Source organism: Leucoraja erinacea, chromosome 2 (genome assembly GCF_028641065.1).
Source record: "Leucoraja erinacea ecotype New England chromosome 2, Leri_hhj_1, whole genome shotgun sequence".
Taxonomy (NCBI): domain Eukaryota; kingdom Metazoa; phylum Chordata; class Chondrichthyes; order Rajiformes; family Rajidae; genus Leucoraja; species Leucoraja erinaceus.
The window spans coordinates 20958212-20972559 of record NC_073378.1 but is presented as its reverse complement, the minus strand read 5'-3'; the positions used below and the strand labels follow the sequence as shown (position 1 = coordinate 20972559).

Sequence of the window (14348 nt, the reverse complement as noted above, 5' to 3'; positions counted from 1 at the left end):
TCCCCCCCCCGCGAAAATGGGGCACACAGGCAGGGTGAGGTGGCCAATCTCAACCTCATCGAGACTTCCGTCCGATCAGTGGAATAAATTTGCCCCCTGCGGCCGGGGCTATGGAACTTGGGGCCCAGCCCGACCTGGCAGATCCATTCCCATAGCCGACCTCCGAGCCCGACTTCGCGGGCAGGATCTCGGCCCCTTGGCGGCCCAGGGGGATTGTTCCGGTACGGTTGGGCTCTCCTTCGGGACTGTGACCTATGTTGGTCCGGCAAAATAGAAAATCTAGAAAGGCTCTGGAAAGAAGGGTGCTGGAAAATCGGTGGTAAACCAGTACCAGAATTGCCTGCAATAAAAATTCTGACACCTAAAACGTGCTAAAAAGCAAAATTCAACTCCCATATTTAAAATGTTAAGAGCATGTGAAACAAGATCATTGTTCTATTATTATTTTAAGTGCATTATTTTAAATGCATTTCGTTGTCTCTGTACTGTACACTGACAATGACAATTAAAATTGAATCTGAATCTGAAGTTTCATTTTCAATTTTTTTCAGAATCATGGCTTCATTTTACTTCATTTAATTTTTCAGTATTCGTTTTCGAGTAATACTTTGTGTTTAAGAAGTGACTGAAACTTGGTCTCCATTGAGCATGAATAAATTAGAAATGTGGAATGTTGGTTAATTTATATTTAATATAAAGGATGGTTTTATTTATATTCATTGTGCTTGCAAACCTGTTAAACTGTTTGAATTTTCTGAGTAATTTGTTAAATAATTGATCTGCATTGGCATGTGCTGCAAATAATTGGGATCTCTATTTCTTTATTTGTTTAAAAGTTAGGTTAATCTGCTTTTGTTTTCCACAGACTTGCTACATTTGTGAAGAACAAGGCCGTGAAAGCAAAGCAGCAACCGGTGCTTGTATGACTTGTAATAAACACGGATGTCGGCAGGCTTTCCATGTAACTTGGTTAGTTTTGTATTTTTTTAATTAAAATATGAACAAACGTTCTGCAGAAAATACAACTGAATTAATAGGCACTGGCCAAGCTGTACAAATTGAGATTTATGCTAAACTGATTAAAAAAAAATCATTTTTGAGACCACTGTGCTGCTGCTATTAGTGCCCCTGGAATTGTAAGCAGATGAAGTCTGCAACAAACTTACATCTGATAATTGTCAAGTTAGTGGTACTGAATGTTCTGCATAAAAATGATAAAAACATGTCTTGAGTTTAGTTGTGAATACTGCTCCATTGACTGTCCATAATCTCAAATTTACTAGTAGCTGTTTGGAAAATATGTGGTGCGGATTATTGGTACCTTCAGGAGAGAAAGTGAGAGTTGATAAGGGTCTGGGGATAGAGTGATGAAGAACTATATTGAATTTATAACATAGAAATGGGCTATTTAGCTAAATATGCTGATAACAATAATGCTGATATTATTATTTTCACTTGAACCTTCAACCATTCTAATATTCACAATCCACGATTTGTATTTTCCCAAATTCATTTGTCCTTCATGTTTTATCATCTTCCCTTAAATGTATGAACGTTGCCTTGTGCAGCCACTCCATGTGACAGTGATATTTAGATCCTTGCTAGTTTTTTTTGTAGATTGTTAAACCAAATCTGCACGTAATACTCTTCTAATCATGGATCCTTATAAACTTAGCATTGTTCCTTTTTTACATATTTTTCTTTGCTGTGATATTCTTCATATTTTTACCAATTGTATGAACAGAACTATAAAGGCAGATCTCTGAGTTCATCTTTTGGGCAATATGTCTCCATAATGTACCTACTTTTTGGAGAAAACCTTTTTGTCCTCCAGTGATCTTGTCTTAGTGCATCCCTATTTTCTGTAAGTCTTGAGCAAACCATTTCTTCATTGAATTGCATGACTGTAGCCACATCGAAGCAAGATATTTTTGATCAAGAGAAATAACTGAGTGTTTTTAAAAATATTTATTCCCCTCTACCTCTACTTTCTTTTAAGAGCTGTGACTTCTGTTGGGGTATAGTTCAGTGGCTATAGATGATCTTCTGGAACCTTTCTTAAATGAGTATTCTTGCATGAGAGATGACCATATCTGAAGACTTGTAAATCGTTTACTGCATCATAGTCAAACGCGATCTTCCCTTATCTGAAGTTGAAACATGCACCAAAAGCAGTCAAGGTTGGGAGACCTGGATGATTTCTTTCCTATTCTAACTTAAGAGTGCTGGGCCAATTGCAGCACATCTACTTCATTTATTAAATGGTTAACTGGAAATTGAACATGGAACTTAGTGGCCTGTGTGGCTCAGGAACACAAACGCCATGCCAACTGAGCCAGTTGGAGAAATACTTAATATTGTCTCTCCTCCCCTCCTCTCCTGAAGGCGTTGGCACCTTGCTGAGCAGGATCTACAGGGACTGGTTCCCCATCAGTACCTCGCACAAATGGCTTATATATCAGCCTTGAAGGTATGTGACAGCATTCTATTTGATGCTGGGTTGGGTTTCGCACATAATGGCATCATATGAAAGCTTACTGCCATTTTCACTTGACATTCATACATTTTCACCTGGGGTTTATGATAGCATTGTAGGTTTCTTCGTCAGATCAAGAGCAAATAATGCATCAAGTATCTGGTCATTTATATCACCAGGGTTCTGAGTTTGAAACCTGATCTTTGTTAAGATGACCACTGATTTGTGTGCTGCAGTGGGCTTCTGTGTACTTGGCTAGGGAGGGGCATGAACAATCTTTGACATTCCCACTTTTGATTCCTCTTTTCTTTATTGCAATTTCCTATTGGAGAAAATAGGATTGTGATACTCCTGTGATAAAATCTGATTATATGATCCATGCTAATGTCTGAAAATAAGAAGCAGCTAAGGCATTGGAAAGGTCTTGTGCTTGTTGAGTCATGTGAGAAGGTTATAAGGAAAGAAAAGGGCAGTCAGTAGAGTGACTTAAAACCTAACGCCATCATCTGATGTTGCATTTAAGCAACAGTTGAGCCATGGTTGGTGATGCGTCTAGTTACCTATGGTATTGTTTGTATTTAATTTCTGATTAAAGCTAAATAATGTCATAATTTTGTAATTGGTACTTTTAGAAATATTTTTAGCTTTGAAAATGGGAATATAGTAAATACACTTTCTATAATTCATTTTTAACATGTATATTTTGCACGTTTTTATTAATTTAATTTCTGGGCATGGCTAATAAAATTAGTTATTGCCCCACCCCAATTGAGAAGGTGGAGATGAGCTCCAGTCTCCTGGTACATGGATAATGCTGCTTATTAGGAATTTCCAGGATTTAGACCCAGTAATGATGAAGGAATGGCAAGATAGGAAGACTGGCTAACTTGGGACGGTAATGTAGATGTCTTGGGGACAGTCCCCATTGCAATTGAGAGGTGCTGAATGTCCTAAGGCATATGAAGGTTGATAAATTTCACGATCATGATCTATATATCTGAGGACATTGTGTGAAGCTAAAGAACAAATTGCAGGTTCCCTGGCTAAAATACTGTATATGAATCATTAGATACGGATGAGGTGCAAAAAGACTGGAGGGTGGCTAATGTTGTGCCTCTCTTTAAGAAAGGCTGGAAGGAAAAGGCTTGGAACTCTTCACCAGTGAGTAACATATGTGGTTAGCATGTTACTGGAGCATAATCTGATGGATAATATATTTAAATAGACATGGGCTGATTAGGGATAGTCAGCACGGTTTTGTATATGGCAGATCATGTCTTGCAATTTAAAAAAAAATTAAATAACCAAGAAAGGTGGTTGAGGGCAAAGCCAAAGCCGTTGTCTATATAGATTTCAGCAAGGGATTTGATAAGGTTCCGATGGTAGGTTGCTCTGGAAGGTTAGATCGCATGGAATATAAGGAGAGTTAGCCGACTGGGTAGAAAATTGGCATCATGGAAGGAAGCAGAGGGTGATGATGAAAGGTTCTTTTGTGGCCTGGACTCCTGTGACTTGTGGTGTGCCTTAGAGATCAGTGCCGGGCCTATTGCTGTTTGTGGCTTATCAATTCTAACATTTTAATTGAGTCAAGGACCTTAATTATCTTGTTTTGGAGGATCTAGAATATAGAACTATACAGCACAATGTTGGTGCCAAATATCCTGCAAGACTTTAGCAAGTTACTTATCTACCTGCCCATATTCATAGGTTTATCCAAAAGCCTCTTAACTGCCACTGTTGTATCTGCCTCAACCACCAACTCTGGCAGCATGCTCCAGGCGTTTGCCATTCTGTGTAAATATTTTAAAAAGTTGCCCCGAACATCACCTTTAAACTTTGTCCCTCCCCTTCATTGGAACATGCCAGTTCTGACTTCAATTAACAGATCTTTAAACGACTACCACATGTGAGATGGTGACTTACCCAATAATAATTGCTCCGAGTATACCCTGTTGAGCTCCTTCATAATGTTGTAGTTTGCCTTACTGTTTAGTACTTTCCCCCAAGGTTCAGCCATCTCCCTGTTCAAAACTATCTTAAAAACTATGGAGTTGTGATCACAATCCCCAAAATGCCCATCCACTGAAATACCAATCATCTGGCCAGGCTCATTTCCTTGCTATCCATCATCATGAAGTGCTTTGAGAGGTTGTTAATGGAACGCATTAAATCCAGTCTACGAAGCAACCTTGACCCACTGCAATTCGCCTATGGCCACAACAGGTCCATGGCTGGTGCCATCTCCTTGGCCCTACACTCGTCCCTTGAACACCTGGGTAAGAGAAACACCTACGTCAGACTTCTAGTCATAGACTACATGTCTGCTTTCAATACCATTATTCCATCCAAGCACAATTCCAAACTAGTGGAACTTGAAGTCAGCACTCATCTCTGCAACTGGAACCTCTACTTCCTGACCAAAGTCAGTGAGGTTGGGTGACAAATCATCCTTTACAATAATCCTCAACATCGGTGCCCTTCAAGGATGTGTTCTCAGCCCCGTTCTTTACTTCTTATACACCCAAGACTGTGGCCAAGTACAAATCCAGCTCAATTTACAAATTTGTGGACTACACCACCGTTGTCGGCAGGATATCAAATAATGACAAAACGGAGTACCGAAAGGAGATTAAGAACCTCGTAACCTGGTATCAAGAAAATAACCTTCATCTCAATGTCAGCAAGACAAAGAGGATAGTGATCGACGTCCGGAAGTGAAGCAGTACACTGATGGCGGTATACATTAATATGTATGCATTGATATACATTGATGGAAATATCACCAGCAAGTTGTCCTGGACTGGACATATTGAAGCAATGACCAAGAAAGCACACCAACACATCTTTCTTAGAAGGCTTAGGAAGTTCGGCATGTCCCCAACAACTCTCACCAACTTCTACAGATGCACCTCAGAAAGCATTTTATCGAGATGCATCACAGCATGGTTTGGGAACAGCTCCATCCAAGACCGCAATAAATTGAAAAGAATCGTGGATGCAGCCTAGGCCATCACACAAACCAACCTCCCTCTCCATCTCCATCTGCAATTCATGCTGCCTCGGCAAGGCCACCAGCATAATCACCGACGAGTCTCACCCACTCCCTCTTCTCCCCTTTCCCATCAGGCAAGGGGTACAGAAGTTTGAAAACTCGTGCTTCCGGATTCAGGAACAGTTTCTTCCCAGCTGTTATTAAGCAACTGAATCATCCTTTCACCAACTAGAGAGTGGACCTGAGCTATCATCCACATCGTCGGAGAACCTGACTATCATGAATCGGTTTTCACTATACTTTATCTTGAAATTATCATTATTCCCTTTATCCTATTTCTGTATGCTGTGGACAGCTTGATTGTAACCACATGTATGTAGTCTTGACACTGACTGGATAGCATGCAACAAAAGCTTTTTCACTGTACCTTGGTACACATGACTAAACTAAACAGTATGTTTCCTTTTCTGGATCAACTATCTGCTTACTCGTGGGTACACCTCACAAATTCTACCCCATTTGAGACATCTGATCCTCCCCTCCCTTCCTCTAGCTTAGCAAGCTTCATTTCTCTCCTCAGTTCTGGCAAAAGGACGTTGAGCTGAAATATTAACTGTTTCTCTTCCCACAAATGTGCCTGGCCTGCTGAATAGGTCAGCATTGTCTTTTTTTTGTCAAAGATCCTGTTTGCCAGTACAGTCGATAGAGGCCACTGCCATCCTCTTTCCTCCTCTTTCTACCCCCTGCACTTCCACCAATCCCCACCCCTACGTGGAAACAGGCCCTTTGGCCCACCAAGTCCACTTCAACCAGCAATCCCCGCACATTATCCTACACACACTAGGGACAATTGACACTTATACAGGGCTCTCTCTTTTTCTTTCCCTGTTGCCAGCCAGGCCACCTAGGCAGCTTTTTAGGTTGCCAAATGACAGTTTAGGTGGTCATTTAAGACGGCTTGCATGACGCGTGCGATGACGTGCTCGGATGAAGTGCGTAGTTACCAGTCGGAATTATGCTCAATGTAGCATTCACATATTATTTCAAATAAAGTCACAAACTAAACATATTCACCAAACAAGACGGGATATATACCACAATGACATAGAAACATAGAAAATAGGTGCAGAAGGAGGCCATACGGCCCTTCGAGCCAGCACCGCCATATCCCTTGACTCCACTAGCCCCTACAGCTCTATTTAGCTCTCTCTTAAATCCATCCAGTGACTTGTCCTCCACTGCCCTCTGTGGCAGGGAATTCCATAAATTCACAACTCTCTGGGTGAAATTTTTTTTTCTCACCTCAGTCTTAAATGACCTCCCCTTTATTCTAAGGGGACATGCAGCATGACATGCAGAAAAATTATAATACAGTATCTCAACTCTTTTTACACGTTGCAATTAATGCAATTTTTATTATTTCTTTCCATTTCCAAACAAAAATGTGGTTGGATTATTCAGCGTATGATCAACCTGTGTCAATAAATCCTGGACCATGGTAACATATATGCTTAACCATGCACACTACAGATTGATGCAAGCATGTTTTCTGTGAAGGACTGAAAATTATCATGACATGGCCATAGCATGGGTCGTTATTGCTATTCGTACAGAACCACTCTCGCTTCCCACATAATTTATCCACAACAAAATATACATACAGGTTGGACAAGGGGACATGACTTGAGAATTAAGGGACTGAAGTTTAGGGGTAACATGAGGGGGAACTTCTTTACTCAGAGAGTGGTGGCTGTGTGGAATGAGCTTCCAGTGAAGGTGGTGGAGGCAGGTTTGTTTTTATAATTTAAAAATAAATTGGATAGTTATATGGACGGGAAAGGAATGGAGGGTTATGGTCTGAGCGCAGGTATATGGGACTAGGGGAGAACACGTGTTCGGCACGGACTAGAAGGGTCGAGATGGCCTGTTTCCGTGCTGTAATGGTTATATTGTTGCAAGGAAAATTCTAAAGGCATTTTATGATAATAGCTATTAAAACAGACTATACCCATCTGACAGGTTAAACATTACACTAACTGACAAGAGATGGACAAAGGACATAACCAGCAAATGTTCTTTTGGTAATATGTTTAAAGGTGTCAAAACGCCACATTACCGGACATTCAGATTAGATGTACGTATTGTGAACAGCAATGAAGATACCCAGTTTGTACGCACCAGATTAAAAAAAAATTATTGATAAACGCTGTTTCCATCTCACTACAGGATAAATTGAATCTGAATCTGAATCCATCATTCCCACTTGAGAATTGACGTTAAAATTTCAACTGAAATATCTCCTGACCAAATTTGTGATGTATATGACTGACTGTAGAAGTAAAACCTGGATAAATCCAATGTATAGTTGTGAATGTTGCTCATTGAATAACTACAGCACTGATACTCCATATTAAGAGCATTGATTTGCCAGTAAAATAAATTCTGTAATAACGTGTCAACGGTAGCAGTGACAATCGAACACTGCGGTTTTAATGTTTCACATGTTCACAATTTAATTAATCCATCTTTATGGATTATAACAAATAATAACATTGGGAATTAAAACACATTTGATTGCATTCCGTTATCAAACATAGTCAATGTTCGCTCTGAAGACTTTTCCAGCACAATAGGGTCAGGGGGTGGGTTGGGGGGTGTGTGAATGAGTGCGGGATGGATAGATGGCGGGGGTTGAGAAGGCAATCAGTGCGGAATGGATGGATTGAGGCAGGGGAATGAGTGTGTGTTGGTTGGAGTAGGTAAAATTGTGAGGGGAGAGCGCGGGGGATGTCAGTGGGGTTGAATGGGGGGATCAGTACGGGATGGACGAGGGGGATCTGTGCAGGATGAATGAGGGGGGGGTCAGTCAGTACAGGGTGGATGGGGGAGGGGAATCAGTACAGGATGGATGGGTGGATCAGTACAGGATAAATGGGGATAGACAAAAATGCTGGAGAAACTCAGCGGGTGAGGCAGCATCTATGGAGCTAAGGAAATAGGCAACGTTTCGGGTTGGGACCCTTCAGACTGATCCCCCATTCTTCTTGAATGGGAGGGTCTGTGCAGGATGAATGGGGGGCTCACTACAGGATGAGTGGTGGTGGGCTCACTACAGGATGAATGGGGGGGGCTCACTACAGGATGAGTGGTGGTGGGCTCACTACAGGATGAATGGGGGGGGCTCAATACAGGATGAGTGGTGGTGGGGTCACGACAGGATGGATGGGGGGGGGAATCAGTGCAGGATGCAAGTGAGTAAGTATTTTTTATTTATATAGCACATTTAAATCAACTTGCATTGAAACCAAACTGCAGTACATAGAAGATATTGGGTTTCCATACATCCATACAAAATAAAAAAAAGAAAAGACACAACATACTATAGAATGAGGGGATCAGTAAAAGATGAACGGGGTGATCACTACAGGATGGATGGGGGGTTCGGTGCAGAATAAATGAAGGGGGGATCAGTGCAGGATGAATGGGAGTGGGATCAGTGCAGGATGAATTTGGGGATCAGTAAAAGATGAATGGGTAGATCACTACAGGATGAATGGAGAGATTGGTGCAGAATAAATGGAGGGGGGATCAGTGCAGGATGAATGGGAGTGGGATCAGTGCAGGATGAATTTGGGGATCAGTAAAAGATGAATGGGTAGATCACTACAGGATGAATGGGGAGATTGGTGCAGAATAAATGGAGGGGGGGTCAATATGGGATGAATGATGGGATCAGTACTGGATGGATGGGGGTGGTTGTAGTGCAGGATGGATGGGAAAGTGGGTCAGTACAGGATGAATTGTGGGACCAGTGTAGGATGGATGGGGGTGGCAGGATTATCAATGCGAGGTGGATAGGGTGATCAGTGCAGGATGAATAGATTGGGGGGAGGGGGGGGGGGATAGATGGAGATGGGAGCACAGGGGATGTCAGTGAGGACTGAATAGAGGCGGGAATGGTGATCAGTGCGGGATTCAGAGGAGGGGTCCCAAGATAAGGGTGGTGGAGGGGGGGCGTACAGAGAGAGAGGGAGAGAGAGGGGGTGGGGGTGGGGACGAAGGAAGGTCAGCGCTCCTCGAACATCACCGGCGTCATCGCCCCGCTGCCTTGGCCATCCCTGTCCACCGCCAAGTGCTGCCGCCAAAGGGGGAGGCAGTTGGGATCTCCTCGCCACCGCCTCCCTTCCTCTGACAGCCAACAGGAAGGTGCAGGTGCTTCAGACGGCGGAAGGCAGCCTCCTTCCACACCGAAGCCTCGCACTTCCTCCCAGCCTCAGCATGCGGGAGGGTCTTGAAAGCGGTTATCGCGGTTGGCAGAGTGGCAAGGAGCGGCCACTATCAGGGTGGGCGGGGTGTGGGAGGAGGTGGAGCTGCTGTCGCGCCTGCTGCTGTGCGGGGTCCGTCATTCGCTCCGACCCTCCGTCACCCCGCACCTAGAATCTTTGCCCCGCACTACAGTTGCCGCCGCCGCTGACACGAAGCGTCACGTTCCTTTTCTCCAGAGATGCTGCCTGTCCCGCTGAGTTACTCCAGTTTTTTGTGTCTATCTTCGGTATAAACCAGTATCTGCAGTGCCAAGCCGGGCAAAATTACATGGCATTTATGTTGCCCGGCGGCAGTTTAGGTGGCCAATGGCACCCGGGCAACCGCTAATTTCAAGCCCTGATATACAAAGCCAATTAAACAAACCTGTATGTCTTTGGAGTGTGGGAGGAAACTGAAGATCTCGGAGAAAACCCATGTGGTCACGGGGAGAATGTACAAACTCTGTACAGGCAGCGCCCCTAGTTGGGATCGAACCCGGGTCTCTGGCGCTGGAAACACTGTAATGCAGCAACTCTACCACTGCACCACCGTGCCGTCCTATGGACTTGATCAGTCATGGACTATGAATTTATAAGCTATTTCTCATCTCCATACAAGTGCCATTTTGTGAATATTGAATGCAGTAACAGATAACTTTTGCCAGTTGTATTGGGGTCACCAAATGTGTACTCCTTTTTATAATTATTTAATTGCATTTCACCACAGTGAATACAGTCCAAAATTAAATTACATAGGACAAATTTCAGGCAAGTGCATTTAATACTGTAACTGTTTTGATATTGTGCTCAGTTTTTTTCCAATCTTAAAAAATAGATTTGGAAAATATATATTAAAATATAAAGACTATCGACATTTGTTATGATATTTTTAGCATGTTAACACTTACTCTGAGGTTGCAGAAATGTTATGGTTACATTTGTAATGGTTAAGAAAAAAATGGGAACTGTTGATTTGGGGTGACCAAAAACATACCCTAACTCCCAGCAAAGGTTTTAATTCTGTCATCTCAATGCTGAGGCTATTTGTGGTAATTGACCTGCTATTTTGCCTGAGCCAATTAATTCAGCATTGATCAAGAACCAACTCTGGGATCTTCAAGTCTTTGTTATTGAAGTCACTAGGGGACTGAAGGAATTCCAGCTAAAAATGTTTGGCATTAGGTATTAGGATTGTTACTATGCAATTAATACAGCTGAATGTAATAGGACAATAGTGGAAAATGGAGCTCAAGTAATTACAAAAAACCTAGATCATCATGTATATCGCAGAGCACTGGATTACTGAATTCTTATTAGGAAAAGAATAAAGAAAGAAGAAAACTTAATCAACAGTCATAAACTAGTCTGCAAATTTTAGACATATTTCAATCCGTTTGCTAGCATCTCGATTATTTTTACTGTTTTTTCAGTGCACAACTGGCAGGACTTCTATGTGAAGAAGAAGGCTCAGAAGCTGATAATGTTAAATACTGTGGCTACTGTAAATACCATTTTGGAAAATTGGTAAGTGCTAAGAAATTTACGAAGGAAACGGTAAGAATTAAAAAAGAAAAGAAAAATCCAAAGTGGCAACCATGTTGTGATTAAGCAAAATTAAACTAGAGGAGGGGAAAAAGCTCCACCAGAATAACCTTTCCTCTTGTCTGCATTTGTAGATCTGATCTCACTATTTCACTTCTCAACTGTTCATCTTTCAAAAAGGTTTATTGTCTGCCTTCTCATCTGAAGAAGATTATGAAATAATCAGAATCTAAAATACTGATTACTTCTGACAAATTAGTATTAAGCTAGAACGTATCATAGGTACATATTAGAAATATGTTGGTAATATATTCTCAATTAATAAAGTTTAAAACTGAATCTTTCAAGGAAAATGACACCTCTTTATAGATAGCACTATTTACCCGTTTAGATTGTGTTAGATTTCAGCAACTCTATTGCAAAATTATTTTGTAAATACATTAGGATATTTATGTGATACATTGAAAATTTTTAATGTTATTTAACTTGGTCAAAACAATTACAATTATTTTTATATGGAACTGGGCCAAGTGGGACCCATCCCCTCAACACACTGTTGCGGGGGAGGGGGGTGGCCTGTGGCGTCACACACACACACACACACACACACACACACACACACACACACACTAACCACCCCCCCCCCACACCCCACACACACGCACATATACACACACACAATTATTCACACACACACCACACACACACACACACAACCACACACACACACACACCCACACACACACACACAAAACCACACACACACACACACACACACACACACACACACACACACACACACACACACACACACACACACACACACACACACTAACCACCCCCCACACACCCAAACTAATCACCCCCATTGATATATTATTAATATTATTCATTCACTCATTTTACCCCATCTCCTGCCCTATCCACTCGCCTACAGCCCCCAACTCGCAGGCGCGGCTAGAGAGGGAGGGGATAGAGAAAGAGGGACAAACAGGGAGTCACAGAGAGGGACACGGAGTCACAGACAGGGACACGGAGGCACAGAGTGGGACACAGAGTGGCGGTTACGTCACTCGCAGCGTGGGGGGGGGGGGGGGGGGGGGGGGGTTGGAGGGGGCGGCAGGGGCGGACAGCAGCTTGCAGCGCAGACTCTGCAGGCAGAGCCCGCAGCACGCAGAGGCATTGTGAAGTCATCAGGTACTTTTCATGTAAGCCGATTTTTTACACCACGGTGTAAATCTCCACCAGAATATGTAAACATTTTCCCATTAGCGTGTCGTTTCTTTCGAGTAGATGTGATCACACAGAAAAAAAATAAATACAGGCACACACACACACACACACACACACACACACACACACACACACACACACACACACACACACACACACACACACACACACACACACACACACACACACACACACACACACACGCGCACGCCCAAGATCAGAGTTTTATAGTTATAAGGATGTTGTATGGGATCGTGAGTATGGGATTGCTGGTCGGCACGGACTTGGTGGGGTGAAGGATCTGTTTTCACATTGCTTTTCTAAACTCAACCTACCTTGTCGCTACAACTTTTCTTTGGAACTAATGCCATAACTGAACTACATTGCCAGGTCTAACAAGTTCAGTGAGTAAATTGTGCAGATAAATTGGGGAAATTATAGAAAGCTAACACTCCACTGCTGGCCTGCACATGAAGTCCACCGGGAGTTTAATTGAGAAATTGCTTCCCTTTAGAAAGATCAAGATTTGTGCATTCTTGTTCAGAAGCCCGCACTTCCTGGGTGGCAAGTACCCCAATCAATGAAACTGCACAGATTTATTTTAACAATTGACATATGTTGCTTAAAATATGTTTGTTAGATATGAGAAATATTGTAAAATATTGGCTTGCATTGTTGTCGGGTAATAGCAATATTGTTTCATCTTTATCAACTGTTTGCCCCGGATCCACTCGGGGCGCTGCACTGGCAGCAGCCTCTACCTACAGCCTGTATGTCATTTCCATCTTTTTTATTATTTTTAGTTAGTCTAAAGTCTGTTTTAGGGGAAAACTTTTACTTTTCTATGTGGGGTAGGGGGGCAGGGTAAGGGGGAAACCGTTTCCCAGTCTCTTCCTGGCGGGGCGCGACTATTTCTCCGAGTCGCGTCCTCGCCCCCCACCTCGCGGCCTACCAGCTGGATCGGAGCGGCCTTTCCTGCCGGGGACCGGGAACCGGACCAGGGCTGCTACAGCGGCGGCGCAGCGCTGGAGTCAACGCGGAGCGGGCGATACCTACCTGGGTCGCCGTTGGAGCTCCGGAGCGCTGGGCCGTTGCTCCAACATCGTGAAGCTCTGGTGCGGAGAGCTTCCAACGCGGGCGGCGCTGAACGGCATCATGGAGTCCTGGGGCGTCTTGCAGAGGGCCTACAGCAGCAGTCTCCACCCGGCGCAGCCTGCGGACTTTGGAAGCCGCCGACTCCGGTAGGAGCGGGCCGACTCTGGTGTCCACGCCGCTGAGGACGTCCCGCAGCCCCGACGTCGGACTGGTATCATCCCGGCGAGCGGTCCTGGTCATCGGGCCGCCCGTAGCTGCAACTGCGGAGGGCTTGGGGAGACCCTGACCACGGGGAACAGTGGAGGAAGAGACTGACTTTGGTGCCTTCCCACACAGTGGGAAACTTTGGTTCTGCTGTGTGGGGATGTTTTGTGTTGAATTCTATATTGTGTTGAGTCCTGTTTATTTTTATTGTATGGCTGTATGGGAATTCATTTCACTGTGCCATCTGGCACACGTGACAATTAAATCTATCTTGTATCTTGTATCTTGCCTTCTACATCAATGATTTGGATGCGACTTTAGAGATACTGCGTGGAAACAGGTCCTTTGGCCCAGTGAGTCCGCACCAGTGATCAACCCAGTGACCACTTAAAATTTACAAAAGTCAATTAACCTACCAACTTGTACATCTTTGGGGTGTGGGAGGAAGAATGTACAAAGTCCGTGCAGACAGCACCAATAGTCTGGATCAACCTCTTGTCTC

At 43.4% G+C, this 14348-nt stretch overlaps 1 protein-coding gene across 13 annotated transcripts in view; it reads left to right on the top strand.

Moving 5' to 3' along the window:
• The window catches only part of mllt10 (MLLT10 histone lysine methyltransferase DOT1L cofactor), a 227184-nt gene that overhangs the window by 64349 nt on the left and 148487 nt on the right, over positions 1-14348 (top strand). For 9 of the 13 annotated variants that reach the window (XM_055652561.1, XM_055652615.1, XM_055652582.1 and 6 more), the window contains 2 exons: positions 866-969; positions 11203-11296. The exons of 2 other annotated variants lie outside the window; for them this stretch is intronic. In XM_055652561.1, the coding sequence (XP_055508536.1) occupies positions 866-969; positions 11203-11296 (198 nt within the window). The remainder of the gene's footprint in view (positions 1-865; positions 970-11202; positions 11297-14348) is intronic. 2 more of the 13 variants (XM_055652666.1, XM_055652659.1) reach the window with 1 other exon arrangement.